We start from the raw sequence: 27,748 nt of genomic DNA, 5'->3' as shown, positions 1-27,748 counted from the left end.
CGTGACCGTCTGGATGGCAGCAAGAATATCCTGGAGGACTGCTAATTTAACCAAACCAATCCACCTGCAATTAACCGTGCAAATCTATGAGTCCATGTTAGGTGCAGAAATAAGTTCGTTCCACTGAATCGTTCTCCAACCTAGCAATAAGAATCACCTGAGATTTTCCCCAGGAGTATTCTTCCCTGCAACATTTTGGACATAGAAAAACGAACTTAAACCAAGGATATGTCTCACTGCCTACACGTGATAAAAAATAGACAACATAATTACCAGAGGTATCGTTGAAGTAGCGCGACACGACACGTGGACAGTAGTTTGGATCAATATAAAACATCCTTTCCGTGGAAAAGGACACGAGCCTCATGTCCATATTTCTCATGTCCAGAGCACCAAACAGACCCAATGGCTTGTCATTGCTTCCAAGTGGCCGGGCCATCATGTAAAAAACGTCATCATCCATGCCAAGGATAGGAGAATAAGAGCATAATTGGTTTGCTATCAATATTTGGCTTGTCAAATGTTGGCACTGCTAACTATTGCCAATACCGAGACTTGCCAACTATTAGTAACTTTATGTGAGAGAGGCAAAACAACTCGTAACCAACCAAGTAGTTGCCAATATTTAACACAATGCCAAATATTGGCATGCCAATTTTTAGCAGCAAACTAATTATGCTCTAACGCTCGAATTTCCTCAACGAAAGCCGTTGCTCATCGTCATCCCACACCCTATGCGAAACCAAATCCCAACTTTGACCGGCTAAAAGGATGTCGCCGGTCTCCACACTACAGCACATGTTCCAATCCGAAGCGAGGGTCCTTTCCATGCTCGTCGCCCTTCAACCATAGTCGGTAAGGTTAACTCCACCGTACGACTCCACTCTGTCCGGCCTCGCTTGTTTGGGGTAAAACAAAAAAACAAGATGGCCCAGCGCGCGACGGTTCGGACCCATTTGATCCGTTTTGTGTCCGGGTCAATCCATTTCAAGCGCAAACTTGCGCGGGGTTTGGGTCGTCGCGGACACCGAACGGACGCACCGCTCGTCCGCGTCTGACCGCGTGGCGGGGCGGCCACCTACCTCCCACCCGCCAACATCAATACGCGCGGGCGGCCGACCCCACCTGTCATCGGCCCAATGAAAGGTCGCCGTCCTTCTTAAATGGGGAACCAGTGGACCGGTCGTCGTCCACACTGCCCCACTCCATCCTGCGGCCTCCTCGAAACCCGACAGCGCGAAAACCCTAGCCTCCCCCGTCCTTGAGCTCGTCGGTCGGCCATCTCAAAGCCATGGCTTCTAGAACCGCAAGGGGAAGCACGATCGCGAGGCCGGCTCCTCGTCGGGGCGCCGCGCCGGCTCCGTGAAGAAGGAGGAGCCGGCATCACCACCACGCCAGGCCCTCGCGCCGCCCGCGTTCCATCGCCCCCATGTCAGCCGGCGAGCGCGACCGGCATTACATCCGCGCGTCGGTGTGCCGCCGTTATTGGGAGACGAGGACGCCGCTCCCCTGGAGCGACGTCCACCTCCCTAACAACTGGCACTTATCCGTCGACCGTGTGCCGATCCCTCCCGTCTCGTCGAGCGGCCGTGCGCGCCGTGAAGAGATCGAGCGCTGCCGCCGCCTCCTCCCCGATGACCTGTACTACGACGACAGGTATGCCCCGGACTCCACCCTCTGGGACACCTGGCGCAAGGATGAGCACGACGTGTGGCGTGCCTCCTTCTTCGCCGGCACGGCGTCTGGGCCGCGGCGGCCACGTCGGGAGCGCGCAGCGCCTGCTCCCCAGGAGCGCGAACGTAGGCGGGTGCGCGGCCTCACGCCCACGCCGTCGTCGTCATCGTCGCCTTCGTCGTCTCCACCACCACCTCCTCGCATGACAGAGGAGGAGGAGGCATGTCTCATGGCGCGTGTCATGGAAGACTCCATGTACACGCACGATGAGCGCCAGTTGGAGGGCCTGGAGGAGATGATGGCCCGCTCCGCCGCCAGTGAGGTAGCCATCCCCGAGCTGGAGATGGTGGCCGCGGAGGAGACGATGGAGGAGGAGCCGATCGCCGTGTTCCACCCGGGCCTGGTGGGCATGGGGTGGGGCTGGTCCTGCACTGCTCTGGAGATGGCCGCCGCCGTGGGCGTGAACTGGTGCGCCACTCCGTCGCGGTCACCGGAGCGGAAGACGTCACCATGGAAGGAGATGGTGCAGGCACCTCCCGCCGTCCAGCTCACCCGCATCTACCACGCACCGCCGGCCCACCTCTGGACGCCGCTGGCCTACGTCGACCTCGTCAGTGACGACGACGACGCCGGCGGCCACTGAAGACGGTGACGGCATCGACGGGCACAGGCAGGAGCATGCTGGCGGCGCCCGTTTTTTATTTTATTTTTCATGTTTAATTATGTCAAGTTGGACGTGAAACTGGGCCGTTTTATGGCCATGGACCCTAACTTAAGTTTTAAGTTTTTTAAACTGCGTTTATTTACTTTTTTAAGTCATTTTATTTAAGTTTTTATGTTTTTTAAACACATCCGACACGGACAAGATTTGGGGTGCAGCCGCGCACTGGGCGCACCCACGACCCATCGGACAGACACGGACATGGGCGAACCCATTATCACCCCAAAGGGACAAAATCCGACCAAATCGGACGTTCGTTTGGGGTCGTGCGGCGGAGTTGGCCTAACGTCGTCGTCTTCCGAATCCGCATCTTGGTGGTACTCCACCTCGACAAACCTGAGCATGTCGCCGACGCATATCACGTCCGTGAACGGCCTGGAAGACGACGTTCCGACGTGGCGCGAGTTTCCCGGCGTCGGGCGGGGAAAGCTCGGGTAGCGGACCACCGGATCCTCATCGAGCACATTGCAGAGGAGGATGCCGCGCCAGAGGTCGACCCACCCCAGCGAATCCACTCCGACGGTGATCACCTTTGTGGTCTGGTGGTTAAGGACGTGCCTCAGGTCATCGTCCCCGGTAGCACCGTCCAGTGGGATCACCTTGCTGCTCCATGCCTTGGTCGTGGACGAGCACAGGAAGAGCTCGTAAGCAAGAGGGCCGACTTTGAGGTTACGTGCCAATGCCGCCACGACGTATCCGTCGCCATGGCTGAGGATGCCGACCTCGTTGGTTGAATGGAATCTGACAGGTCGGTGCGGGAGCACCTCGAGTGACGGGCTCCCGTGGTCGGCCTTGTAGACGAGATAACGCAGCCCGTTGAACATCGCCACGGTGATGTGTAGCAGAACGGCGTCGCCGTCGGTGATGACGACGGTAGCGCCGTAGGACAGGCCGTTGTCCCCGACGTGGACGATGAAGCCGGAGACCTGTGGGGGGCTGACGAAGAAGAAGGAAACCTCCACCCCCTCGTCTTGGACCTCCATGAACGTTCTTGCCGTGGTCGCCAGGGCAGCGGAGCACTCAGCGTTTGATATCTTCTCCCAGTCGTGGTTGGCCCCGCGCACTACGGTGTCGAGGAGGACCCAGTCGGGAAAGCTGGGGGCGTGGCCCGGCGCCGGCGGCCGCCGGGCAAAGAGGGGACGAAGCATGTCGTTGGTCGACGGGGGCAGAGCACGGGCTTGATTTGTGGGTTAGGGTTGTGATTTATTCGATTCGGTCGGCTGGCTTGGGTCTAGGACGTAACGTATGAGAGAGGTGTTTACTTGTGTACTGCTTCTTCCGTTCCAAATTACTTGTCGCAAAAATGAATGTATCTAGATGTATTTTAGTTCTAGATATATTTATTTCTACGACGAATAATTTAAAACGAAGGGAGTACGAGTCTGCGACGGGCTCTCCCCTCCGCGGCACGCAGACGGTCGACTTCTAGCCGACTTAGCTTCATCATCGAGCTGTCCGTATAGTTTTCTGTTACGTCATCGTCTGAGACCTCGTTGGTTTCCTCTTGGAGACTTGGAGTGGCTTTAATTTCCTTGTTTGCGGAGATGATCTGACCATGGGATCGACTTTCTTGGTTCATACGTACTTCCTCTGTTCGTGAATAAGTGTATTTCTAACCTTTGTAGTTAAAGTTTTAAAATTTTGATCAACTTCATAGGGAAAAGTAACATCATTTATGACACTGAATTAATATCCCCTTCGGTCCTTTTTTTTACTCTGCATATAAGAATTGTCTGAAGTCAAACTTCATCAAGTTTGACCATATTTATATGAAAAAAATTCAACATCTGTCATGCTAAAGTTATACAATATGAAAATTTAAGTCATGACGCATCTACTGACATTAATTTTATAGTGTGAATGTTGATATTTTTTCTATAAAGTTCAAATTTTACGAGACTTGACTTCAGACAAATCTTATATGCGAACTAAAAATGACCGAAGGGAGTATCACTAGATCCGTTTTGAAATATACTTTCGTAATATATCGATTTGATGTCATATATATTGCTACTCTTTTGTATATAGTTAGTCAAAATTTTAAAACTTTCACTTAGGACGAAAACTAGAAATACACTTATTCGCGGACGGAGGAAGTACCTGCTACAAGTACATGGTTCCAGTCAAAACGGTTATATAAAACGCTTAGTAAAAGTGCATTTAGACAAAGTACAAGACTTTTCTCTTTGGAACGCACATGAATTCTAAAAATCCTGAAAGAGCCATATGAATGCCCCCATCTGAATAAATGTTCCATTGACATTTATGAAGCTGTTTTCTTGGTATTCCAAGTATTAAAATAGTATGATCTTCCTAAGATGACAACTTGCATGAGCATTTCATTGGGCAAATTGTTAATAGATTGGCAAAAATCGAAGCTTAAAAAAAAATACTGCGCATCCAGGGAATCGAACCCTGGTCAGTACCGTGGGAGGGTACTATGATACCACTACACCAGATGCGCTACCATGCCAAGTTTCTTCCTATGGTTCTATAATAGAAGGTGACATATCGCACTACCACAAGGATAAACTAAGATAGTGTTCTCTACACGGCAAGAAGCTGCAGAGTAAATTGTTTCAGTCTGGGAACAAATACGGTTCTTATATAGACAATGCTCGCATTGATAGAAAATTGTTCATATCCGGGAAAATATCTTGTTCTTATGTTGACAATGCTCGCAGTGTGTATGAAATGGATGTCCGGGAGCAAAAACGAGGTGTGCGTGTGCATGGTTCTTGCAATAGCCTCCCGTTCATGCACCCTGCACGTACATAAAATGCAACACGTAATAGAAAACCACTTCATAAATGTCAATGGAACATTACAATTTCGCTGGAAATTCACAGAACGTACATGACAGGTTGACATTTACAAAACACAACAGCATATACACCGAGCGAGTGAATTTCAGTTGTTGGCTATTCTACTGTAAGGACAAGGAGAGTAGGGTCGCGCAAGAAATCCCTGTCCTATGCCCGAAAAACAACAAAAGAATCCTGTATAGTCAACGACAGTTAATGTCTTTCGAGCATTGCTATATGACACTGATGACTCTGAGCACAGATGCCGTTTTCGCTGCCAATGGCGCCCACCTCACGCATCATCATGCCTCCACATTTTGATCACCCAGAAGCTGAACAAAAGGCAACTGAATTAGTAGGTAACATTTGTCAAGCCCTACAACAAAACTGATTGCTTCTGACTAATCTTTGTAAAATTAGTCAACATCGAACTGAACCTAGCTCCTACCCCCTCCATCCCAAAATAAGTGTACTAGAGTACAACCAAGCGGGTTTTCAAAAACAAGGTTACAAATATGTATGTGGAGGCCAATAAGACTAACTCTAAATTCTGAAAGGGCAGCAGCACCCTAATACTATAGCAAAAGAATCATGTTAAAGTGCTATCGCCAATAGGCTGTTTGAATATCAGGCGAGTATGCTTGGGTAAAACATCTAAATAATGCTGCCTACTTTTTCCTGCATGCATCCTGTTTTGTGCTTGTTGGCATCAAATTGAACATGATTATATTTTGATGACATTAGTAACTGCTAAACTACACTGCTGCGTTTTGTCCTGTTCAGCAAATACTCCCTCCGTTCCTAAATATAAACCATTTTAGAGATTCCAATATAGACCATATATGGAGGAAAATGAGTAACTCTACACTCTAAAATGCGTCTACATACATCCGTATGTAGTCCGTATTGAAATCTCTAAAAGGTCTTATATTTAGAAACAGAGGGGGTACAAAGTAACTTTCAGTAAAGAAAACATAATGGTGATCGTTTTATGGACCGTTGCGAACCTAAAGTAATGTTGCTGCCCGATGTGCTCCTAGACCACCACCTATGCTTCAGTTATGACATCAGCTGAAATAAGAAAGTGAGTCAGATTTGTATAGAATCGCTGAGATAGTAGCAGAACACCATAACATAATAAGCAGGCATTAAAAAATCCATTTCCTTGACAAAAGAAGGAAATGACATGGTATAAACTTCGCAAAATCCTACTAATCTGAACTCCACTTGGGCACCTGAAGTGCATAGCGTGTCATTGGACATACAAAATTAGCAGCTACACAGAATACAGTCTCTGCATGCTTTGCAGAAAAAGAAGAACAGAAACATTCGGCATACAACAAACTAGGGAATACCATGTTGAGGGTTATTGTAGTTATGCTGTGCTTCCATCTGACAGTCCTGCTCTGACTGTGGAGACTCATCATAATCTTGAATAGTTAAAGTAGGTTCCCCGTCTTCGCCAAACCACAGATGCATGTCATCAAAGTCTGGTAGAGCAGGCATGTCAGCAAAAATGTCCCCTGATGAACCTTGTGTGTTGAGGTTGTCCGACGTCGTTTGAGTGTCAATGTCCATGGGCATGTTAAGTGCGGGACTTGAGATTGGTTGTGTGGTGGCCGACAAAAATGCTTCATCTGGTATTACTTGGCTAGAAGTTTCAGGGGCAGGAGGCCGATACTGAATAATTTCGGTCCCTGCGCCAGAAGTCTCGTAATCAGTTACTGGACCCTGCTCTAGAGCAGGGAACCTCCTTTTCTTGTTTCCATCCTCATACCAGTTGGTCCTGCGCTGCTGCTGCTGCTGCTGCTGCACAAGCTGGTTGAGAAGACTAGGGTTCTGGACAACGATTGATAGAAGTGCCATCATCTGCTTCTGGTTCTGTTCCATTACTTGAAGGCGTTGAATCAAACTCTGGACTTCAAGGTTAGAGCTTTGCTGGTAGTGCCTGAGATCCACAAGCTGCTGCATGAGAAGAGATTTATCCCTCTTAAGGGTTTCCACCTCCTTTACAAGCCCGCCATATCTTCCTATTTCAATATTTTCAGTACCAGGTGCAGCTTTGACAGGTGCCTTCTCTAACTCACGACCTGCTTCCTGAGGTCTCTTCTTTCTCTTAATGATTTTCAGAAGATGCTTTTGGCCCCTAAGAAACCCTTCATTGGCCCACTCCCATCTATCAGGGTCAACTTTACGAAATCCCTAGATAAGAAGAAGCATGGATAAGTTCACCAAAGAAGAAATCTTAGAATGCAAGGTTTTCTTTAGAGTAAATAACAGATCATGTGATGCTTCCACTGATTTCATTGCGGTGTTGAAAGTTACATGCTTCATGAGGAAGTTTTACCAAAAGTATATGGAGCCAAGAGCAGCAATTCATGTGGTCACAACAAAATCTTTAAGAGCATGTATACAATCCAGTGAGAAAAAATCAGTCTGCTCTTGTATTCAGCAAATGGACATGAAAGAAACAGTATAAAAATTGGAAGGAAAAGCTGACAAGAATAGAATCCCAGACTGCAAGAATCTGGCTCGAGCCACTGGATACTGCTAGACACTCATCAAAAGCACAACATCATTCATCAAATACCTTTGGGTAGGTAAAACAAAGTTCCAACCAGCATAAAAGAAATGCTAACGCAGAAGATTAACTGTCAGTCATGATATTATGTCAATGCAGACGAAGCATTTATTTGATTTCATTCAGAAACACCACAGTCAGGATACTATTTAAGTTAAGCATGAAGCTAAGACACTACATTTAGTAGCTTCATTCTCTTGTACTCCTAACATAAATAAACTTCAGTAGATGCCAAATATGCAGAATCCAAAATATAGAAAGGAGTTTCCATAGCATGCATTCTATGCCAATAGAACTCAAGGCAGGTTCAGCAGAACTGCTACGAGCGTTAGTTATTTTGATCAGATCCACAAATTTCCATTGGTCATACGCACAGTTGTAGTATTTCATATATATAAGGAAGACTGCTAAAAGCATTTTTACTACTTGGATGCCAAAGCATGTACAGATTTGGAACAAATGCTTTAGCCCGGAATGGTAAGCCCCCATATTACTCCAATCGAAATAGTATTGTCACAAGTTCTCAGCACAACAAGCACAAAATTGAACAGAGCAACAGCGTGTTACAAACTGGCATCGAGAGAAAATGATCAGGCATTCAAACAGGTTTGTGTAAGTTGCATCGAAAGCTACTCCAGACAGTCAACTGTTGACCAAATTCTCACCTAGCCGCAATTGCATATTATGAATTTATTTATAATAAAACATGCTCTGCGATAGCAGTTGCATCCAATTGCACTCGGAATCAGGCAGAAAGGACAAAAAAGAAATCCGCGCACCGGAAACAAGCGGGGAGGCATAGGGGGTCTCACATAGGTGTTGAGCTGGCGTATGAAGCTGCTGAAGTTGCGGTGCTTGAAGTGGCGGCTGAGCAGGTCGCGCTCGAAGGCGTGCGCGTCCCAGATCACGAAGCTGTTGCCGGCGTCCGTCCACGACATGACCTTGTCGGTCGCCGCGTCCGAGACCATGTCGTAGACCTTGGTGAGGAACGGCGCCACCTCCGGCGGCCTCGGCGCCGGCCCCACCGGCGCGGGGGCATTCCCGGCCGACGAGGGCCCCGCGGCGGAGGGCGGGGGCGAGCCTTTGCTGGAGCCCATGGCGGTGCGGCGGGCGGAAACCCTAGCCTCGTTCGGGATTGATGAGGGCGGCGAGGAGAGGGAGGAGGAGGAAGGCGTACCGGCGTGGGGATTTCGGTTTGGGTTTGGGGGGGTCTACGACCTGTTCGTGTTTGGGCTGCCTGCCTTCAGGATTAAGAAAGAAATCTATGGGAAGTTCAAAAGAAGAAGAAGAAAAAATGTGGTAGAGTCGGCGATATTTGTGCGTGCGTCAGATCACGCAAGGCGCGTGCCCGGAAAATTGCTTTGGAATAAGGCACGCCTTCGTTTTACAGCTGCGCTCCCGTGTTTTTATTCGACGATGACTTGTGGGCCTGAGGGCGTCCGGGCCCACGTGTCGGTGTGTGAGGGTCACGCATGAGGCAATGATTATTTGCTGTGCGGCGAGCGTTTTCCACATTTTGCGTTTTTTTCTGTGGGGCGCAGGAGCCGGCGTGGTTGCGTCGGGTCCCGCTCGATGGCATGGGCGGGGCCGGTGGGCGCTGCATTCGAAGACCCTCGCAAAGAAAAAGACGAAGGAGGAATGAAAAAGACGAAGGAGGAATCCACACGGAGAGACTGATATGTGGCCCAGGAACGATGGGCCGGATGACAGGTGCGAGTGTCGCGGTCATGCAGGGGCAAGTCATCGACGTCATTGCTGTCGTTGGACTTGGACTGGAATTACACTTGTCAATTTCCACACGCACGGACCAGCTTGCTCTCCTCTCTCCTCCTCTCGTCACGAGAATCCAGTCCAGTCCAGTCCAATTCCACATTAGAGGGGCCTGTCGGACATAGAGACTTGGACCGAGAGAATAATTTTTTGCTGGTTTGAACAAGCTGTACGGCCGAATATTTCTTTCTCAAGTTACGAAATTTGCAACAAATCTCTCGCAAAAAATAACTATCCTATCCCTTTCTACAATCTCTCCGGGTCCTTGTTACATAAGGTAAGTACTAGTAAAAAGGTCTGTGCGTTGCAACGATGGAAAAGAATACCACATGCTCTTAATTTTAAAAAGTGTCTATAATCAGAGTATTTGTAGCTACGGCCCAAACAAAGATGATCTTTGCCTATAAAAGCGCAAGTTCAAGATTTTCACATGTCTTCTTGTTAAACACGCCTTGCATGTAGACTTAATATGTACAAAGAAACGGGCCAGGGATCTTCAGTTTCGTTTCTGATTCTGATTTTGCTGAGATGTTCATAGGGAAAGTATCCAGTGCTCCCAGCCTTGGGGTACTCCCGGTGCTCCAATGTCAAAAAACATTTTTAAATATTTCAAAAAATTCAGAAAAAAGAATGTTCACAACGATTGTCACTACATCCCCTAAAAAATCCAGGTTCAAAATCGAAATGAACATTGAAAAACAAAAAGGAAATCCATATCTGAATAGTGTCAATGTTGTTTTTGTCTCTTCTTTACACTATTCATGCTAGATTTCACATTTTTGTTTCTCAATATGTGTTTCGAGTTTGGATCTGAAATTTTTAGGGTTGTAGTCACATCCATGGTGAACATTCACAATCTTTTCGGAATTTTTTGAAACATTAAGGAAAATGTTTTTTGACATTGTAGTACCGGGAGTACCCAAAGCTGGAAGCATCGGATACTTTCCCGATATTCATACACAATCTGGATCAGTACCGATATGAAAGAAAGACGAATAATGCATCGTTGATTAAGATTGCACCATATATAGTATTTTTAAAATGGTTAACAAGTAAATTAACATCATATCATATTCTATATTTTTTTAATCAAGTTATATATATAACATGTTAAATTTGGAGTTACGGTTTTGAAGATATGAGTATTTAAAAACATTTGATATTAATGCGGGTTTAATGTTAGAAACCTCAGGGGTTTTCTATAAAATAGCATGATGGACTAGGAATACATATTTATTTTATTAGTAGATATAGATTATACAATAGTTAACTACGAGAAAACAAATTATAAGCTCCATAACGACGGCCAACCCATGCACCTGCCTCAGGGCAGCCTCTAGTGGGCTAGCTTAGGTGTCTGCCGCATGCTTTATTCGATGATTTACTTTTTTGTTTCTCTAATTTTCTTAATATTTTTGAAATACTCATAATACATATCTTTCACCGTTTTATTTACTTCAAGATTTTCAAACCATTCATCGCATGTTTAAAATCTATCCATGCAGTGCAAAAAGAATGTTCACGCGACTTTAAAAAATTGCTTGCATTAATTATTTTGACATTTTAAAAATATTCACTTGCTTCAATAAAACATTTACAAAATGTATCGTGCTATTGAAAAAAGTGATTTGTAGCATTCAAAAATAGTTTCATGAATTCAAAATTAGGTCCATCACATTTTTTTAAACATTTAAACAAGGTAAGAAATGCAGAAGTTTTTAAAAATGTTTCAAATCATTAAAATAAGGTTGCATTTAAAAATATGACACTCATGAAGTCGTACGAAGTCAGGAACTCTCGTGAAGTCGAAGCTATACTGCCCCAGCGCACACTCTTGCCGGCCCAATTAGAGCGTTTGGCTTGGGACCTCCTATGTGAGGTATTAAGCGTCAAATTTTTTTAGGGGTATAGCTAAGCTTTATTGACCATAGTCCACATGAAGTGGTATACAACAAGGATCACGGGGAAGGATGAACCAAAGATATCGCGCCTGATCAAGAGTGTTTTAATAGCTAAGTTTATTAAGCGTCAAGAAATACTAAAATGTTCATCAAATTTTAAAAATTTGATTATTGTTTTAAATTTAAAATTCAACTATGTCTTCTGAAATTGCGTTCATTTTTCGGAAAATGTGAATACCTTTTCTGAACCAGCGAACATTTTTAGAAATTTTGGGAGAATTTTAATATTTAGGAATATTTTTAGTTTTTGACGAATCTTTCTAGAGTTCATGAAATTACTCAAATATTTTTTGCCTCCACAAACTTTTTTAGAAATCACGAACATTTTTTAAATTCATGAAATTACTCAAATATTTTTTGCCTCCACGAACTTTTTCAAAATTCGCATTTTTAGAATTTTGGTAATTTTTCAAAATACGAATTATTTAAAGAAAATAGGGGGTGCGCTGCGCTGCTAAATGGGCCGGCACAAATGGGCGTGGGGGGCGAGCCAGGGTGTGCGCACGCAGTGGCTTCCCGGCGCATAATGCGTCAAATAGGAGCTCCCACGTCAAAGGGGTACAGAGAGCGTCCTGAATCGGCCGGCCCAGGTAAGAGGATGCCGATTGTGCGATCCAGTCTTGTTCAGCGTATTTCGTGGGAGCTCCTATTTGACGCTTCAGGCGCCAGTTAAGCTCCCTGGCGGCCACGTGCCAACGGTTGTCGGCCAGCCCATGTGATTCAAGTGCATTTTATTTTCCCCTGGTTCGCTCGGTCGCATTTGAAAAAAACCGAGAAAATTCGCACAAAGGGAAAAATATTTAAATTTCATAAATCTTCATGGATTTAGAAAAAAAAATCATGAAATTTACAAAATCATTAATTTGAAAAAGTGCATCGAACTTGAAAAATACTTCAGCAATTTGAAAAAAAATTGTAGAATTTGAAAAAGTTCATCGATTTTTAAAAAAATCATTGATTTGAAAAAAGATTCATGTTTTTTTAAATAACCACACATTAAAGAAAAAAGGAAATAACAAGAACAAGAATTTAAATAAGAGAAAAAAGAAAAAGTACAAACCAAACTGAACCACGAAAGAACACAAAGTAAATGTGCACAAGCGCGTGAGGTGGCCTGGTGGTTGGTGCGCTTCCTTTGGAAAGATGAGACCACGAGTTCGATCTCCTGGGCAACACCTTTTTCTGAAATAAAGTGAAGGAACGGAAAAAAAGAAGGAAAATGGACCGAACTAGAGCCAAGCGGGGTGTGAAGCGCCGAATAGGAAATGTCGTGTTTGGTTGTCCGCATACATCTCAATCAGGCCCCCACGAGAAGAGTTTGACCCGTTTGGTTGCGTGCATAGCATGAACTTTAAAGCTCCTTTGGGCTTGGTACCGAGGGAACGCTCGATTTGGCAGTTTTTCATAAGACACGCCCGATCGATGCAATCTAGGCACCTAGGTGACTTTCCTGGTGCAGTTACCTACGAGCTCCTCTAGGTTGGGTACATCCTATACATGAGTTCGCACTGTTCGAGTGTAATCACTCCTTAATCGTTTTGACCTTCTAATCTACATAAGATGTTGTGATTCGAGATAAGGTCTACACGAAGAAGATGCGCATTGGTGTTATGGTTTCATTCAGACGATCGGTTCGCAGTTTTAACCGTAAATGTTCGATTTTGTGTTCCTATTGGAACTATTTTTTATTAACTTCATCAAATTCGTCGCGCATGATCGACCCTTTCAATTTTTCTCTAACGAGTAGCTTCATCTCGACGTTTCACACAACTTTCGTGTTGTATTTTCTCTGTTTTGATGATTGTAGACAAGTAGATCTACATCTTTACGGTATGTAGGAATGCATATGTGTGGCAGTTTGAACGGGACTTGTTAATCTCTTTCAGTCTCTTCTAATCTATACAAGATGATCCGATTCGAGATAAGGTCTATATGAAAAAGATGCACATCGATGCCATGGTCCCATTCAGACGATCGGTTAGTAATTTCACTAATTGTAAATGGTTAATTTCGTGTGCATGTTTGGAGATATTTTGCTCAAATTTCGTCAAATCCATCACACACGTCAACCGTTTGAAATTCCCTTTTACCAGTAGCTTCATCTCAATTCATGTTGTACATTTTTCATTTCAATAATTGTAGACTTGTATATGTGCACCTTCCTATTATATTGTACTAATGTTTAGATGAAATTTGGAGTGGCTTCTTTGTGTTCTCACTGTTCATCATCAACCTTGCAAGCTGGACGGCATGTGTGCCCGCCACCGCCGCCAAGCGTCGTCCCCCTCGACCTTCTCGTCTACGGCCTATTGACGCCGCCATCGCGACTACACTACCAAGAAACTCTACTTCAGCTTTGCTATCACGCGTGATGTTAACTCTTAATCACGCTGCTTGTATGCAATCAAACACCATGTAGTTGCATCAGCCCAGTCAATGCAGAACACCAAACCCAATGCCAAAATTGCTCAACTTTTTTTGAGTTGAGCCAAAATTGCTCAACTAATACAAGAAGTCTAGATGCGGGCAACGAACAACATGCAAGTGCTGGGTTTTTGGCATATTTTTCCTCAACCAGGCCCAACTAAGACACACGTGCAATGCAAGCAAAAAAGGTGCAAGGTAACCAAACACGCCTATAGCGATTTGTGCTAGTGTACCTAGTTGTGTTATGGTAGCGAGCTAGAACTGCAGAGGTTCGTGTATTGTACTTTCTGTTCTTAAAAAAAGTGGAATAATATTTGTTAATTTTTTTTTGGAAAAAGTGATTTTTTTAAAAACATGGTATTTTTTCTAAAAAGTGTGATCATTTTTTTGGCAAAAGGAAACATTTTTTAAACGTAGACAGATTTTAAAAAGGATAACACAAACATCTTCTTAAACATGAACATTTTTAAAAAGGACAACAATTTTTGAAATCCTGAACTTCTTTGAAAAAACAAATCTTTATTTTAAAATGGTGAAGAATTTTTTAAATCTCGAACATCTTTTCTGTAATGTGAACTTTTAAAAAAAAAAGAATAAAAAACGTTCAAAAAGAAAAAAAAACGAAGAAAAGAAATGAGAATAAGTCGCTCAGAAACCTTCTATAAGGTTCTATTTTTAGGAACCTTCCATAACGTTCCCAAAACCAGGTCCGGCGCACGTTCTCTATCTGCCGAAATGGGACGGCCCATTTCGTTCGTTGGGTTCCCTCTCGTTTGTGTGAAGGAGCGACAATTTGTTGCAGAGTGCGGCAAATAGGGTTTATCGTTCGGCTTTGTCCGCCATTTTCAACTCCCGACTTTGTTTCGCAAAAAGTGCTCCTCTCCAACTCGCAACAGCTTCGATGTGATCAAATCACCATAATCCGTTTTTTTTAGAACTCATCATAATCCATTTCGCCCCGCGCATTCTCACACGTGAGTATGCGGCCACGAATGTTTATGTCCTTTCGTGCATAGACCTACCCAAGGCTGAACATGGACAGCGAAATCTGGTTGGCTTCACTCTTTTCCTCCTAGTCCTAATAACGGATTAAATAGACGAGTCCCAGCTCATTGGAAAAGGCAGCTTATCCACAGCAGCCGTGGGTGGCACGGACCACGGGACCAGGCCATTCATTCATTGGTCACGGACAAAAACAAGATGTTAAGATAGATTAGCGCCCACTCAGAAAAAGAAAGATCGATTAGTCCAGAAGCACAGATTCCTTGGAGCTCATCTTCTTTGGCTGGCACATGCATTCAGCCTCCCTAAACAATCCTGGGCCTCGTACCGTCCGGATAGAGAGCATCCACCGCGACGCCATAGCGTCTCTCACCGGGCGCTCGGGTACTCTGGTGCTGGATCCTCACGGTCCCAGCCGGAACACCTCTTCTTCCCCATCACCGGTCGGGCAAAGTATGAGTTTCACTGGGAACGGGCGGCCCGCCGTGGGAAGGAGAGGATAAGGGCCCGCCAGGCCCGCATCGCGGCGGCGCGGCCGGCCGTAGAGGAGGAAAGCCATCCGCGCCCGCATTTTGAAGAAACGACAGCAGAGGGACACACCCGCCCTCGTCCAAGAGCAGAAACGAGCGGGCCGTGCATGGCCGGACTGCCAACAAAAGAGGAGAAGAAGGACATCGACGACGAGGGAAGCTCCGGCGACGAGTAGATCCGGCTCAATCCGTACCGTGTCTTTGACTGGTACTTCCGCGAGAAGAACAGCAAGGGCACCGGGAAGGGTAAGGGCAACCGTGGATGAACTGCATCGTATTCAAACATGCTAAATTTTGGTAGTCTGGTAGCATATTTAGTGTAGTGTGATGGAGTAGTCGGACGATGCGTGTGTATCGACGTAGTTGCATGAGTTTGTATGGATTTGAGATATGGTAACTGAGGCGTCCGAATGTGGATTACATTATTGATTAAGGGGTGCTCGGTCACTACACACCGTGGATATTTGAGTGGCCGGATTAGGAAAGTCCGAGTGTAGATGCTCTTAGATTTGGCCCTTGTCATGTGATGTGATCATGTCCATGCAAATGCCGTATGGCGTGGCGTGGCCTTGTGGCAGCGGACGAAAGCCACTCCGTGCGGACTCCGGGAAGAGGCCAGGCTCTCCACCCGTGCAGAACGGAGGACGGGGTCGCCGTCAGATAACAACGCTCCTACACAGCCGACACATTGTGGACGATTTGGAGACGATGCAGCGCATCAAGCCATCCATGCAATTAGCAAAAGTGAGCATCACCGTCCACTCCTCCCGTCGTCCACAGTTCGGCCGGCGACTGTCGTCCGTACAGCAATTTCGGTCAGATAACATGCACACCAAGCAAGGCATTCAAGAACAGTAGAACACCCAGCCCGGCCGGAGGCATCCAAGCAACAGGGATACGAATCTCGCCTAGAAGTACTACCTGGGAAAAATATCCCCACCGAGCTATCAGTAGAGAACGACTGATGAGTGATGACCGAGCTAGCTGGTTAGGTCGGCTGTGATTCTCGCAAGGTTCTCTTTGCAGTGCAGTTTTCACGGCGCCTGCAGACAGATTAGGGCCAAGATCGTCGCCGGAGCTTAGACAAAATTCCCACCCATCACGATCCATCAAATTTTGGCAGTTCAGCCGTACTACGTACCAAACTGGTCTGGTCGGACCGAGGACCGGACGGACCTTGACAAGGAGACCCGCCCACAGGCCCCAGCACGCGTCACACCACAGGCCCTGTGCCGTGCCCGTGCGCTGCACTGCTTAGAAAAAAGCCCTCTCCACCGAAGCGCGGTGCATCTCCTTCCCTTTTGCGATAAGGGAGGGAGGGAGCGCGGGCTTCAGCTTCAGTGCTTCACTGCAGCTGCAGCCTACAGTTTTTTTTTTTGCGGGGTCACTGCGGCCTACAGTTTGATGGACCAAAGCGGGGCCTCCTCGTCTCCGCGTACGCCTCGCACCGATGACGTCGACGTGATGAGCGGCCGGCGTCGGCGAGTAACCACATGGCACGGGGCGTTCCGGCGAAGCAATCAAGCGTTGCAGATGGGATCTGGTTCGTTCGATTTGCTGGACCGGGTTCGATCCGGTCTTCTTCCACACCGTGATAATGCGGGCATTTATGTTCTGACGATGAAAAAGGAGGAGATGGATGAGCGGGAGCAGGCGCAAAAATTAGTGGTTCGGCGGGCGTCGCGGCGGCAGGGTGGGACTGGGACCCGTGCGTGTCGCCGGTCTTTCGGCGGGCGCGGCGGCGGGGCTCGTGGGAACAGGAGCGCACCACGCCTTTGCTTTGCTTTGCCCCAAACCCGGAGCCAGAGGTACGGAGCCCCATGCAAAAATGGCCTCCGGGTAAAACAAACCAAGATAATGGTCGCTTTGGTCCTGCTCAGTTGACCCCAGGGAGACAGCAAACAGGATAATGGTCGTTTTATATTTCAGTCCCGCGTTACTGTTCCGTAGCAATAATGGTACAAGCCGTCGAATATACTGCGCGTCTACTGGTGGTAACTTATTTCAGGATGATTACTTTACGTTTTACCAGTGTCCTGTGAAAGGCCGAGTCCTGCTCATCTTGAATGGTCTATGGATTACTACCACGAAGATCTCCATGGATCAAAAGAGAAGGAGCATTGCCGGTTGTTTTAGAGCGTGCTTTCGATTGAAAAAACACACAGCAGGTCCACTGCCCTTTTCAGATTGTTCGTTTTGTCCGGATTTTCTAAATGCGCTAACCATACACCCAACATGGAGATGCATCTCGTCAGGTCGTCTGAAATTTTTTGCAAATGAAATTTTGTTTCCACGACCTAGTTCATGTCGGCTAGAGCGCCAGCGGCCGGCACACATATACCAACCTACAAAATAATGAACCCCCGAGTTTTCACTCCAGCAACAAAGCCAACGTCCGGCATGCTTGCCAGCCTACAAAATGGTCACCCCCCCTCCCCCTTCCCCCAAGTTCTCTCGCCAGTAACAACGCCAGCGGTCGGCACAACTGTAAATGAGACTAATAATAGGAGAGCAGGTTTTTGTAGCTGTGATTTTATGTTCGAAAACCGAGCTTCAAATCAGGGGTCACGTAACCTTGTGAAATTTTCTTTCTTGTTGCCTCAGTGTCTCTACTTGTGGCTCCTTTCCCAACATGACCCCCTATGTATCCCTTTGAATATTGTTTCATATTAATAAAGTGTGAAATCCCTCAAAAAAAGCTAGTTGTGTTAGTGTAGCGAGTCAGACCTGTAGCGGATATGGTATTCTACTTTTTGTTCTTAAAATAGTGGAATGATATTTGGTAATATTTTTTTGGAAAAAGTGATTTTTGAATGAAAACATGATATTTTTCTAAAAAAGTGTGATATATTTTTGGAAAAATAAAGCACATTTTTTAAAGGATAACATGAACATCTTTTTAAACATTCGTTTTTATTAAGAAAGGAAACGATTTTTGAAATCCTGAACTTCTCTGAAAAATAAACATTTATTTAAAACCGTGAAGAAGTTTTCAAATCTCAAACATCTTTTTGATAACTAGAACTTCTTTTCAAAATGGATAAAAAAAGTTCAAAAAAGATAAAAGGAAAACAGAAGAAAAGAAATGAGAATAAGCCGGTCACAAACCTTCTATAAGGGCATCTCCAATGGCAACCCACAAAAAACCTCCGTCCACTGATACAGATGTAGGAGGCAGTCATTCAACGATAGCCGCATGCATTTTCATAAACAACTCAAACCAATCGGACGAAATTCGTGCAAACTGGATGGTTTTCATTCAAGTTCAAATATGATTTACACAAAATGTCGATATTTGGACCGTTTAACTGAAAAAACTATACCCTATACCGGGCGACCACCTCGCACACGTGGCCGCCCTGCCCTGACGCACCGTCGTCTCCGTCGGTGCCGTCGTCATCGTCATGGTCCCTCCAGCGATGAAACGGCGCCAGAGGGCTGCATCAACCTTGCCCGGTGGCTGCGTGCCGCTCGTGGACAAGCCGCTCCGCCTCCTGCTGCGCTGTGCGGAGGGCAGCCCAACCACTTCCGACGTGGCGTGCAGAGCCCTAGCGGCGGCCTTGCCATGACCGGCATTTGCGAAGCAGTCGCTGAGCAACCAATCCTCGTCGATCTTGGTGAGCTCACCGTCAAGGTGGTGGCCATCTCCGCTCTGGTGATGGAGCGGTCGAGCGCCCACACGACGGCGAGGTCGAGCGCCCACACGACAGCGAGGTCGAGTTCGTTGTAGATCCAGTCCGGCGCCACGTCGCTCTTGGCGAACGCGGAGCAACGACTGTCATTGCGCCGGTCGTACCGCTCCTGCTGCCGAGCTGCGCGCTCCGCCTCAGAGACAACGGATCTCGAGCCCGAGGGACCACCGAGGTAGTGGAGGAGGCGGTTGCACGCCTTCTTGATCGCGGGCGGCAGCTCCTCCTTGATGGAGAGGCGGTGGCGGCGTGGCGGGAAGGACAGCGCATCAATGCGGCCGTAGCGGCTGCACAGCGGGGATGCAGGCTCGTCCTTGACGCGGCGTCCAATCTAGACGCCGCGGTGGTGCGGGTGCGAGGCCGTATCCTCTTTGACGCGGCGTCCAATCTGAACGCCGCAGTTTTGGCGGGGCGAGGCCGGCTCCTCGTTCACCGGCAGGAGCATGGACGCCTGCTCGATCTTGACGCGGTGGAGCGGTGGGGAGGCCGGCTCCTCCTTCACACGTGGCAGTGACGGCTCCATGCCACGGAGCGACTACTCCGTCATTAACTCGTTCTGGCGGATGAAAACTTCGTGCGTCAGAGCGGCCTGCTTGAGAAGTCGGGGCGGCTCCTGCGGCTGCGGCGGCGGCGCCTGCTCCTCCTCGTCACCAGAGGAGTTGAGGATCTCTTCCTTGGCGGAGGAGCCGGCCGTCGTGGACGCTGACGGGCCCGGAGAGTGTCTGTGGCGGCGCCAAGACTCGCCGGTGGAGGAGCTTCCGCCAACTCCGCCTGCTGGCGTGGAGGACCACAACTTCGGCATTGCCGCAACTTGGGTCGAAGAGGGGGAGGGAGGGGTTAATGCGAGATAAAGGGGGAGGGAGGGGCCCCGTGCTCGGGGAAAGGGTGGTGCATCTCTGTGCAACTCCGACGCGCGGTTTAAATAGCCATGACAAGGACCGGGCGAAGGGCCGGTCAGCCACTGTAATGCCGAAGTTGGTTCCTCGGGAATCTGCGTCCGCATTGAAGCGGCGGCTACCGAAAGCTCGCGTCGGTCATCGCCGCCCTCCCTCCCTCCCTTCAGTCACATCGCGTCATCAATGCTGACCTCCGCGTGCTCTGGGCCAACATGAATACGACGCGGTAAGGCGCGTGCATCGAAAGTAAAGCGTGAGAGGGACAGGTGACGGGTTTTTGTGGGCCAGGGCGATCAAAAGCGGGCTTGGGAGTGATCCAGATTCCCGCACACTTTCCTCACATTTGTCTTTGGTTTGCAGAAAAAATCGCGTCTGAACCGCTTCGCGGACTGATATAGCTTGACATTGGATGGCTTCCGCAGTCCGGATAGCCCAGTCCAAGCAATTACGAGAGGTCTAGTGGTCTGCCTTGAAGATGCCCTGAGGTTCTATTTTTAGGAACCTTCCGTAGCATTCTCAAAACCAGGTCTTGAACACGTTCTCTAGCTGCCAAAATGAGATGGCTCATTTCGTTCGTCGGGTCGCCTGCGTTTGTGCGAAGGATCAACAATTTGTTGCCGAGTGGATTCTAAAAAAAGAGGGAAATTATTGCTGAGCGCGTCAAGTAGGGTTATCTTTCGGGTTTGTCTACCATTTTCAACACCCGGCTTTGTTTCCCCAAAAAGCGCTCCTCTGCAACTCGCAACAGCTTCGATGTGATCAAATCATCATAATCCATTTCGCCGCGTGCATTCTCACACGTGAGTATGCGGTGACGAATGTTTATGTTCCTTTCGTGTATATGACCTACCCAAGACTGCAACACGGACAGCGAAAATCTGGTTAGCTTCACTCTATTCCTCCAAGTCCCAACGGATTATTCTCAAAAAAAAAAGTCCCAACGAATTAAATGGACGAGTCCCAACTCCCAGCTCATTGGAAAAAGGAGCTTATCCACAGCACCGTGGGTGGCACGGACCACAGGACCAGGCCATTCATTGGCCACGGACAAAAACAAGATGTTAAGATAGATTAGCCCCCACACAGAAAAAGAAAGATTGATTAGTCCATAAGCAAAGATTCCTTGGAGCTCATCTTCTTTGGCTGGCACATGCATTCAGCCTCCCTAAACAATCCCGGGCCTCGTACCGTCCGGATAGAGAGCATCATATTCATGCAGCTTGATCATCAGCTGGTACGTGCTTACAAAATTAATAATGTTATCTTATCTACTACTAGTAGTTTTTGTAAGGGGCTTGTACGATGTGTCAGTAGATCCAGATGGACCATTAATTTACCTTTGCAGGCAGCCTGAGAACTCTGCTGCTTCACAGGATGCAGATGAGATAAATTTCGAAACAGTACTTTACCATTAAATTAATTAGCGCCGATCCAATGAGCTTTTTGTCCGTTTAGATTTAGGTCGGCCAGACGGACACGGATGTCCGCTTTCGTATTTGGGTCGGCGCGTGCGTCCAACGTTGACCTGAATCCATTTTTGATGACGCAAAAAAATGAACGCATGCATATTAAAAAAAAGAATCAACATTAATTAAACATTAAATCCGGCCACGAAGGCTGGCGAGAGTCCACGCATTCACATTTGCATTTAAAAAAAAAACCTAAACTACGAGGCGACGCGATGCCCTAGGCGTCCTCGTCGTCGTCCTCGGGGTCCGTGAGGTCGATGAGCGTCGGCGCCGGCCCGGCCCAGGCGAACGCAGTGTTCCAGAGAGACGTCATGTCGGGCAGTGCCGACGCGGGGGGTTGTGCGGCCGCCCGGGCAGCCGTGGCCTGGCGCGCCTCCTCCTCGGCCTCGCGCTGCTCCTCCTCGAGGTCACGCTCGAGCATCTCGAGGTACTCGCCGTCGCGGCGCTCCTCGGGCACCCTGATCTTGCGCCAGTGCTCGAGGTACGCCTGCTCCTGCGCCGGCGTCGCTCCCATCCAGACCGGCGGCGCGCGTACCCACTCGTGCACTACTCCCGTCCAGGAGTAAGCTCGATGGGGGACGGCTCAGGCTCCGGCTTCGGCTTGATGGGGACGGCGGGGCCACCGGCGGCACCATGCTGTCGCCCGCCGCGGAAAGGGCAAGGGCCTGCGCCATTGCCGCCTCGTACCGAGCCTCCTCTTCCGCCTCCGCCGCCTCCGCTGCCTCCGCCCTGCGCCGCTCGTCCTCCTCGCTCTCCCGAAAGACGGCCGCAAGTGCCGCCTGGTAGGCGTCCTCCGCCACCTGGTCCTCCTCGCGGACGACGAGCGCCGGTGGCGGCGACCTCCGGTCGACCTCGCGCACGCCCCGTCGCCTCGCCTCCTCGTGCTCGAAGGCGAACCACCTCGCCCAGTTGGGCGAGTCGGTTGCGTAGGCGGCCTCGCGGCGCTGCTCCGGCGTCAGCAGCGTCCGCCGGCGCCGCACCTCCTCCACGTGAGCATGAGCCGACCGTGGCGCCACCGGCACTGGGATCCTATCTGGATCCAGATGCCAGTCGTGCGGCAGCGTCATGTCGGGATACGGCAGAGGCTGGTGGTGCTGCCAGTGCCACTCCGCCTGGTGCACTGGCACGCTCACGTGCTGCCTTTGCCGGCGAGGCATCGGCGCCGGTGGAGGCGGGAGGAACTCTGAGGGGAAAGGGGTGGCGGGGGACTTGCCCTTGGCCTTGCTGCCGCTGGCGCCGGAGAAGAGGCCCATCTCGCTGTGGTTGTGGTGGCTAGGGTTTGCCGGCGACGAGGGAGCAAAGGATGACAGATGTGGACGACGAGTTTGGATGAGGACGGCCCCGCCGCACGGTCGGCTTAAAAAGGACGAGCGCCGTAGCTGACGCGTGGGCCCGTCGTCATAATTAAGCTTACCGCGAGGGCAACGGGTAGTTGGACGGCCGCCATGTAGGGATGCGGCGGACAACGGGAAGGCGCGCGAAGCGTCCGTTAATTAAGGATGTCCAACTCCCACTAAACTAGCAATGTGGGACTAAACTTTTAATAGTTATTGGGCTGCCCCCAATATAGACTAAATTCCAGCAGTAGTATCATTAAGTGGCGGACAGTGGGAAAGGAGGCAAGACCGCTAATGTTGTCATTGGAGACACTGACATGAAGGATGCTGGGTATGATATATTTCCCACTATTCTTTCAGTATGCCATTCTCCTGATTGGTTGATTGGCACGGGTGCTAATGTGCATGTATGCGGTGATATTTCCATGTTTTCGTCTTATCAGACCGCAGAGACTTCAACCGTGCTGATGGGCAACGGTTCAAGTGCTTCTGTTCGTGGTGTTGGCACGGTCAATCTGAAGTTTGCTTCGGGGAAGATCGTGCGGCTGAAGAACGTGCATTATGTCCCCTCCGTCAATAAAAATCTTGTTAGCGGATCTCTTCTGTGTAGAGATGGCTATAAGCTTGTCTTTGAGTCGAATAAATTTGTAATATCCAAGTATGGAACCTTTGTTGGTAAAGGCTATGAGTCAGGAGGCCTGTTTCGTTTATCCTTATCAGACGTTTGCAATAAATTTGTTAATCATATTTGCAACAATAGTGAATCAAATGTGTGGCATTCACGTCTTTGTCATGTTATCTTTGGTTGCATGTCGCGACTAGCGAAGTTGAACTTAATCCCTATTTTCACCACTGTCAAGGGATCTAAGTGTCAAGTGTGTGTGCAAGCTAAGCAACCTCGTAAGTCTCACACAACTGCGGAAACGAGAAATCTTGCACCACTAGAACTCATACATTCAGATCTTTGTGAAATCAATGGCGTTTTGACAAAAGGTGGAAAGAAATATTTCATGGCGTTAATTGACGACTCCACTAGATACTGCCGTGTGTATCTTCTGAAATCTAAGGATGAGGTTTTGAACTTTTTCAAGATCTATAAAGCTGAAGTGGAAAACCAACTTGATCGAAAAATCAAGAGGCTTAAGGTCCGACCGTGGTGGAGAGTATTTTTCCAATGAATTTGATGCTTTTTGTGCGGAACATGGTATAATCCATGAGAGGACGCCTCCCTACTCTCCTCAGTCAAATGGGGTGGCCGAAAGAAAGAACCGTACTCTAACAGATTTGGTTAATGCCATGTTAGACACATCGGGTCTCTCCAAGGCATGGTGGCGGGAGGCGATACTGACGGCATGTCATGTCCTAAACCGAGTTCCCACAAAGAACAAAGAGATAACTCCATTCGAGGAATGGGAGAAGAAAAGGTTAAAACTCTCTTATCTACGAACATGAGGTTGTTTGGCGAAAGTCAATGTTCCAATTCCAAAGAAGAGAAAGCTTGGACCAAAGACTGTGGATTGTGTTTTCCTGGGATATACTTTTCATAGCATTGGATATAGATTCTTGGTTGTAAAATCTGAGGTACCTGACATGCTTGTCGGTACGATCATGGAGTCGAATGATGCGACTTTCTTTGAAAATATCTTTCCCATGAAGGATATGGCTACCTCATCTAATCAGGAGATGCCTAGTTCATCGAATCAGGAACCAGTTACAATTACCAAACCTGCCATTTCGATAGAACACTTTGAAAGTCATGTGGAGGAAAACAATTGAAAGAACATGCGGTGCCCCCATGTTTGGTTTTGGTAATTGATGACAATCTCTATGGACTAATGGTTTCCTTGAGTTATATTTGAAGTTTTTGTCCATAGGCTTTTCTTGGAGTGCATGTGTTGATTTCAAGGAGAGTTTGTGTTGGCCAAAGTGCTTTTCAAGGAATTATCCAAAGATTGGTCATGTGTGAGTTGAGCTTATTGCAAGCATGTCTTGAAGAATAAGATTGTGTGATCATTCATGTTTACCTTCAAGACATCATCCAAATGAAGAGAGTTGGAAAGATTCAATGTTGATCAAGACTAAGTCAAGAGTGAATCAAGTTTATCAACTCACAAAGCGTAGAAGAAGTACCGAGAGGGATCAAGTGATCCCATGGTATGGTAAGCATTGTCCATTACGCTTTGTGTACTAACCCATGGTCTACGTGAGAGTTCTTTGTGGGGTTAGGTATGTTTCCATGGTCTTGCGTCAAGAGGAAGATCTCATACAACCCATGGAGGATGACATCAAGTGGTGATCGTCATCAAGTTTGCAGTGTGCAAGTTCAAGTGGAGCAACTCGAAGAGTGGCTCACCCATAATGGAGTATGGGGGAGCAATCAAGCTTGAAGCTTGCCGTCCATTGTGGTGTCAATGGAATTTTGAAGATGTGCCAAAGAGTGGCTCACCCATAGTGGAGTATGGGGGAGCAATCAACTAGTCTTCATCGTGCCAACACAATCAAGAAAGGTGGTCCAACTTAAGGAAGTCAAGATCGTCATCATCTAGATCAAGTGGACTATGTGCAAGGCAAAGGTTTGCCCTTGATAGGTTTTCTATTTTACCGGTCTCATAGTGGTAGTTGGGAGACCGGGTTGTAGGATCGATTGTCGTACTATCAAGGGGGGCTCTCTAGGGAGTAGCTTGATCGTATCATTAGTCGAGAGCTCAAACCATTTCATCCTTGCATCATGTTTCTTGGTTCTTGTTTGGTTCCATTTGTGAGTCTTAGAGCTTATGGTCATCTTGATGACAAGCTTGAGTTCATCGAAAACGGAGTTCGCATGCATCGTCTATGATGTTTTCGGTGTTGGAGGTTTTACCAGTCTTATCCAAGGAAGGGTTCTCACCATTTTATTATGGTCCTTTTCTCATTTGCTTCTTATTGATATTTCTCTCAAGATTGTGTTAGCCCTTGTCATTAGCTTTCCAACAAACTTGGTTTCGTTGAATTCGGAGCTCGTATGCGAAAGTTGTGGCTGTTTTGATATTGCCTGTTTTACACAGAGAGGTTGTACCGCCCCATGGAGAGGTTGTACCGCTTGACCGGTACAACCGGTGTTTGGAGCAGTTGTACCGCTCCAGAATTGGTCCGGAGGTTGCACCGGACATGTACCGCTCTACCATCGGACTGGTCTCTGTTGTAGTGCGGTTGTTGGGTGGTTGTGGGTCGGTTGTACCGCTTATTGCCTGTTACCGGTTGTATCGGTGCTCATAGAGGTTGTACCGCTCCTATGTTATTCTGTACATAACGGGCAGATTCGTGGGGACCTATTTAAGGGGGTCTTCTTCCCCAATGGATCCCTATCTCTTGAGCTCGTTTTTGCCCCCATTGTTGACCTTCTTTGAGCTTGCTAACTCTCAATCCCTCCATGGATTCTTGCTAGTTTTTGAGGGAAAAGAGAGAGGAGATCTAGATCCACATTTCCACCAATCACTTTCTCCTCTATGTGAGGGGAACCCCTTGGATCTAGATCTTGGAGTTCTTGGTGTTCTCCTTCTTGTTCTTCCTCTCATTTTCCTCCCTAGCATTAGTTGCTCCGGTGGGATTTGAGAGAGAAGGACTTGGGCACTCTGTGTGCCCTTGCCATTGCATTTGGTGCATCGGTTTGAGTTCTCCACGGTGATATGTGGAAGTGAAGTTTGAGAAGCTTATTACTCTTGGGTGTTTGGGAACCCTAGAGCTTGTTCCTCTTGGGTGCCTTGGCGCCCTAGACGGTTGGTGTTGCTCGTAGCTCAATCATTGTGGTGTAAAGCTCTGGGCAAGCGTCGGGGTCTCCAATTAGGTTGTGGAGATCGCCCTGAGCAATTTGACGGGTACCGGTGACCGCCCCCAAGGGTTGCCAAAGTGTACGGGTTCGGTGACCGCCCCCAAGGGTTGCTATTTGTACGGGTTCGGTGACCGCCCTCAAGGGTCCCTTAGTGGAATCACGGCATCTTGCATTGTGCGAGGGCGTGAGGAGATTACGGTGGCCCTAGTGGCTTCTTGGGGAGCATTGTGCCTCCACACCGCTCCAAACGGAGATTAGCATCCGCAAGGGTGTGAACTTCGGGATACATCGTCGTCTCCGCGTGCCTCGGTTATCTCTTACCCGAGCTCTTTACTTATGCACTTTACTTTGTGATAGCCGTATTGTTTCTTGTCATATATCTTGCTTTCACATAGTTGCTTATCTTGCTTAGCATAAGTTGTTGGTGCACATAGGTGAGCCTAGTTGTTTTAGGTTTTGTGCTTGAAAAATTAACCGCTAGGTTTATTCCGCATTTGTTCAAGCCTAAATCGTAATTATTTTAAAACGCCTATTCACCCCCCTCTAGGCGACATCCACGATGTTTCAATTGGTATCAGAGCCTCGTCTCTTTTTATTAGGCTTTACCGCCTAGAGAGTAAAGATGTCGACTAGGGGATTAGGATTCTCTGACACTCTTAGTTTCGATGGCACAAATTTTGATGTTTGGGTAATTCGCATGCTTAATCTCTTTAGGGTCATGGACCCAAATTTAGAGCGAATTGTAGATATGGGTTTTTCTCCTCCAAAGGATCCCCAAAGATTATCTTTAGAGGATGAGAAAAACTCTTATCTCAATGCTCAAGCTTCTAATGTGCTTTTCAATGCTTTGAGCAATGTAGTTATATTTCAACTCATGCCGTTCCGTGATGCTCATGAGTTGTGGACGAAGCTTCAAGATAAATATGGAGTGTCCAAGATTTGTGGGGATGATTGTTATCTCTCCACCTCCGGTCGTATAGTCTTCTCAACTTATTCTACTTCACCTACATGTGGATTGCCACAAGGTAATGTTATGGTGAGTAGTGTTGGTCATTGCAATGATGATAGTGTGCTTATCG

At 47.7% G+C, this 27,748-nt stretch overlaps 1 protein-coding gene and 1 non-coding gene across 3 annotated transcripts; both read right to left on the bottom strand.

The window, feature by feature from the left end:
* Positions 1 to 4,788: 4,788 nt before the first annotated feature.
* Positions 4,789 to 4,859, bottom strand: TRNAG-CCC. The gene has a single exon. It is a non-coding gene; the product is annotated as a tRNA-Gly (tRNA).
* Positions 4,860 to 5,184: 325 nt separating this feature from the next.
* Positions 5,185 to 9,052, bottom strand: LOC119284987 (heat stress transcription factor A-9-like). Of its 2 annotated transcripts, XM_037564179.1 has the most exons (4): positions 8,593 to 9,048; positions 6,555 to 7,401; positions 6,207 to 6,270; positions 5,185 to 5,531 (listed from the first exon to the last, which is right to left on the bottom strand). In XM_037564179.1, exons 1-3 carry the CDS (start codon positions 8,875 to 8,877, stop codon positions 6,248 to 6,250), a joined length of 1,155 nt encoding a protein of 384 aa, XP_037420076.1. In that variant the 5' UTR covers positions 8,878 to 9,048; the 3' UTR covers positions 5,185 to 5,531; positions 6,207 to 6,247. The 2 variants fall into 2 exon arrangements, with proteins under 2 accessions (XP_037420076.1, XP_037420077.1); XM_037564180.1 differs by lacking the exons at positions 5,185 to 5,531; positions 6,207 to 6,270 and having other exon boundaries at positions 6,544 to 7,401; positions 8,593 to 9,052.
* Positions 9,053 to 27,748: the final 18,696 nt, after the last annotated feature.

This window comes from Triticum dicoccoides, chromosome 4A, assembly GCF_002162155.2.
Source record: "Triticum dicoccoides isolate Atlit2015 ecotype Zavitan chromosome 4A, WEW_v2.0, whole genome shotgun sequence".
Classification (NCBI taxonomy): Eukaryota; Viridiplantae; Streptophyta; class Magnoliopsida; order Poales; family Poaceae; genus Triticum; species Triticum dicoccoides.
This window is presented reverse-complemented; position numbering and strand designations above follow the sequence as displayed.

Bases quoted from the DNA above. Each gene is read 5' to 3' on its own strand.
- LOC119284987 (XM_037564179.1), bottom strand. From the start codon at position 8,877: ATGGGCTCCAGCAAAGGCTCGCCCCCGCCCTCCGCCGCGGGGCCCTCG. The intron at 7,402-8,592 runs GTGAGACCCCCT...CTTCTTATCTAG, and splicing joins TACGCCAGCTCAACACCTAT to GGATTTCGTAAAGTTGACCC. The intron at 6,271-6,554 runs GTATTCCCTAGT...TTCTTATTTCAG, and splicing joins CTACAATAACCCTCAACATG to CTGATGTCATAACTGAAGCA.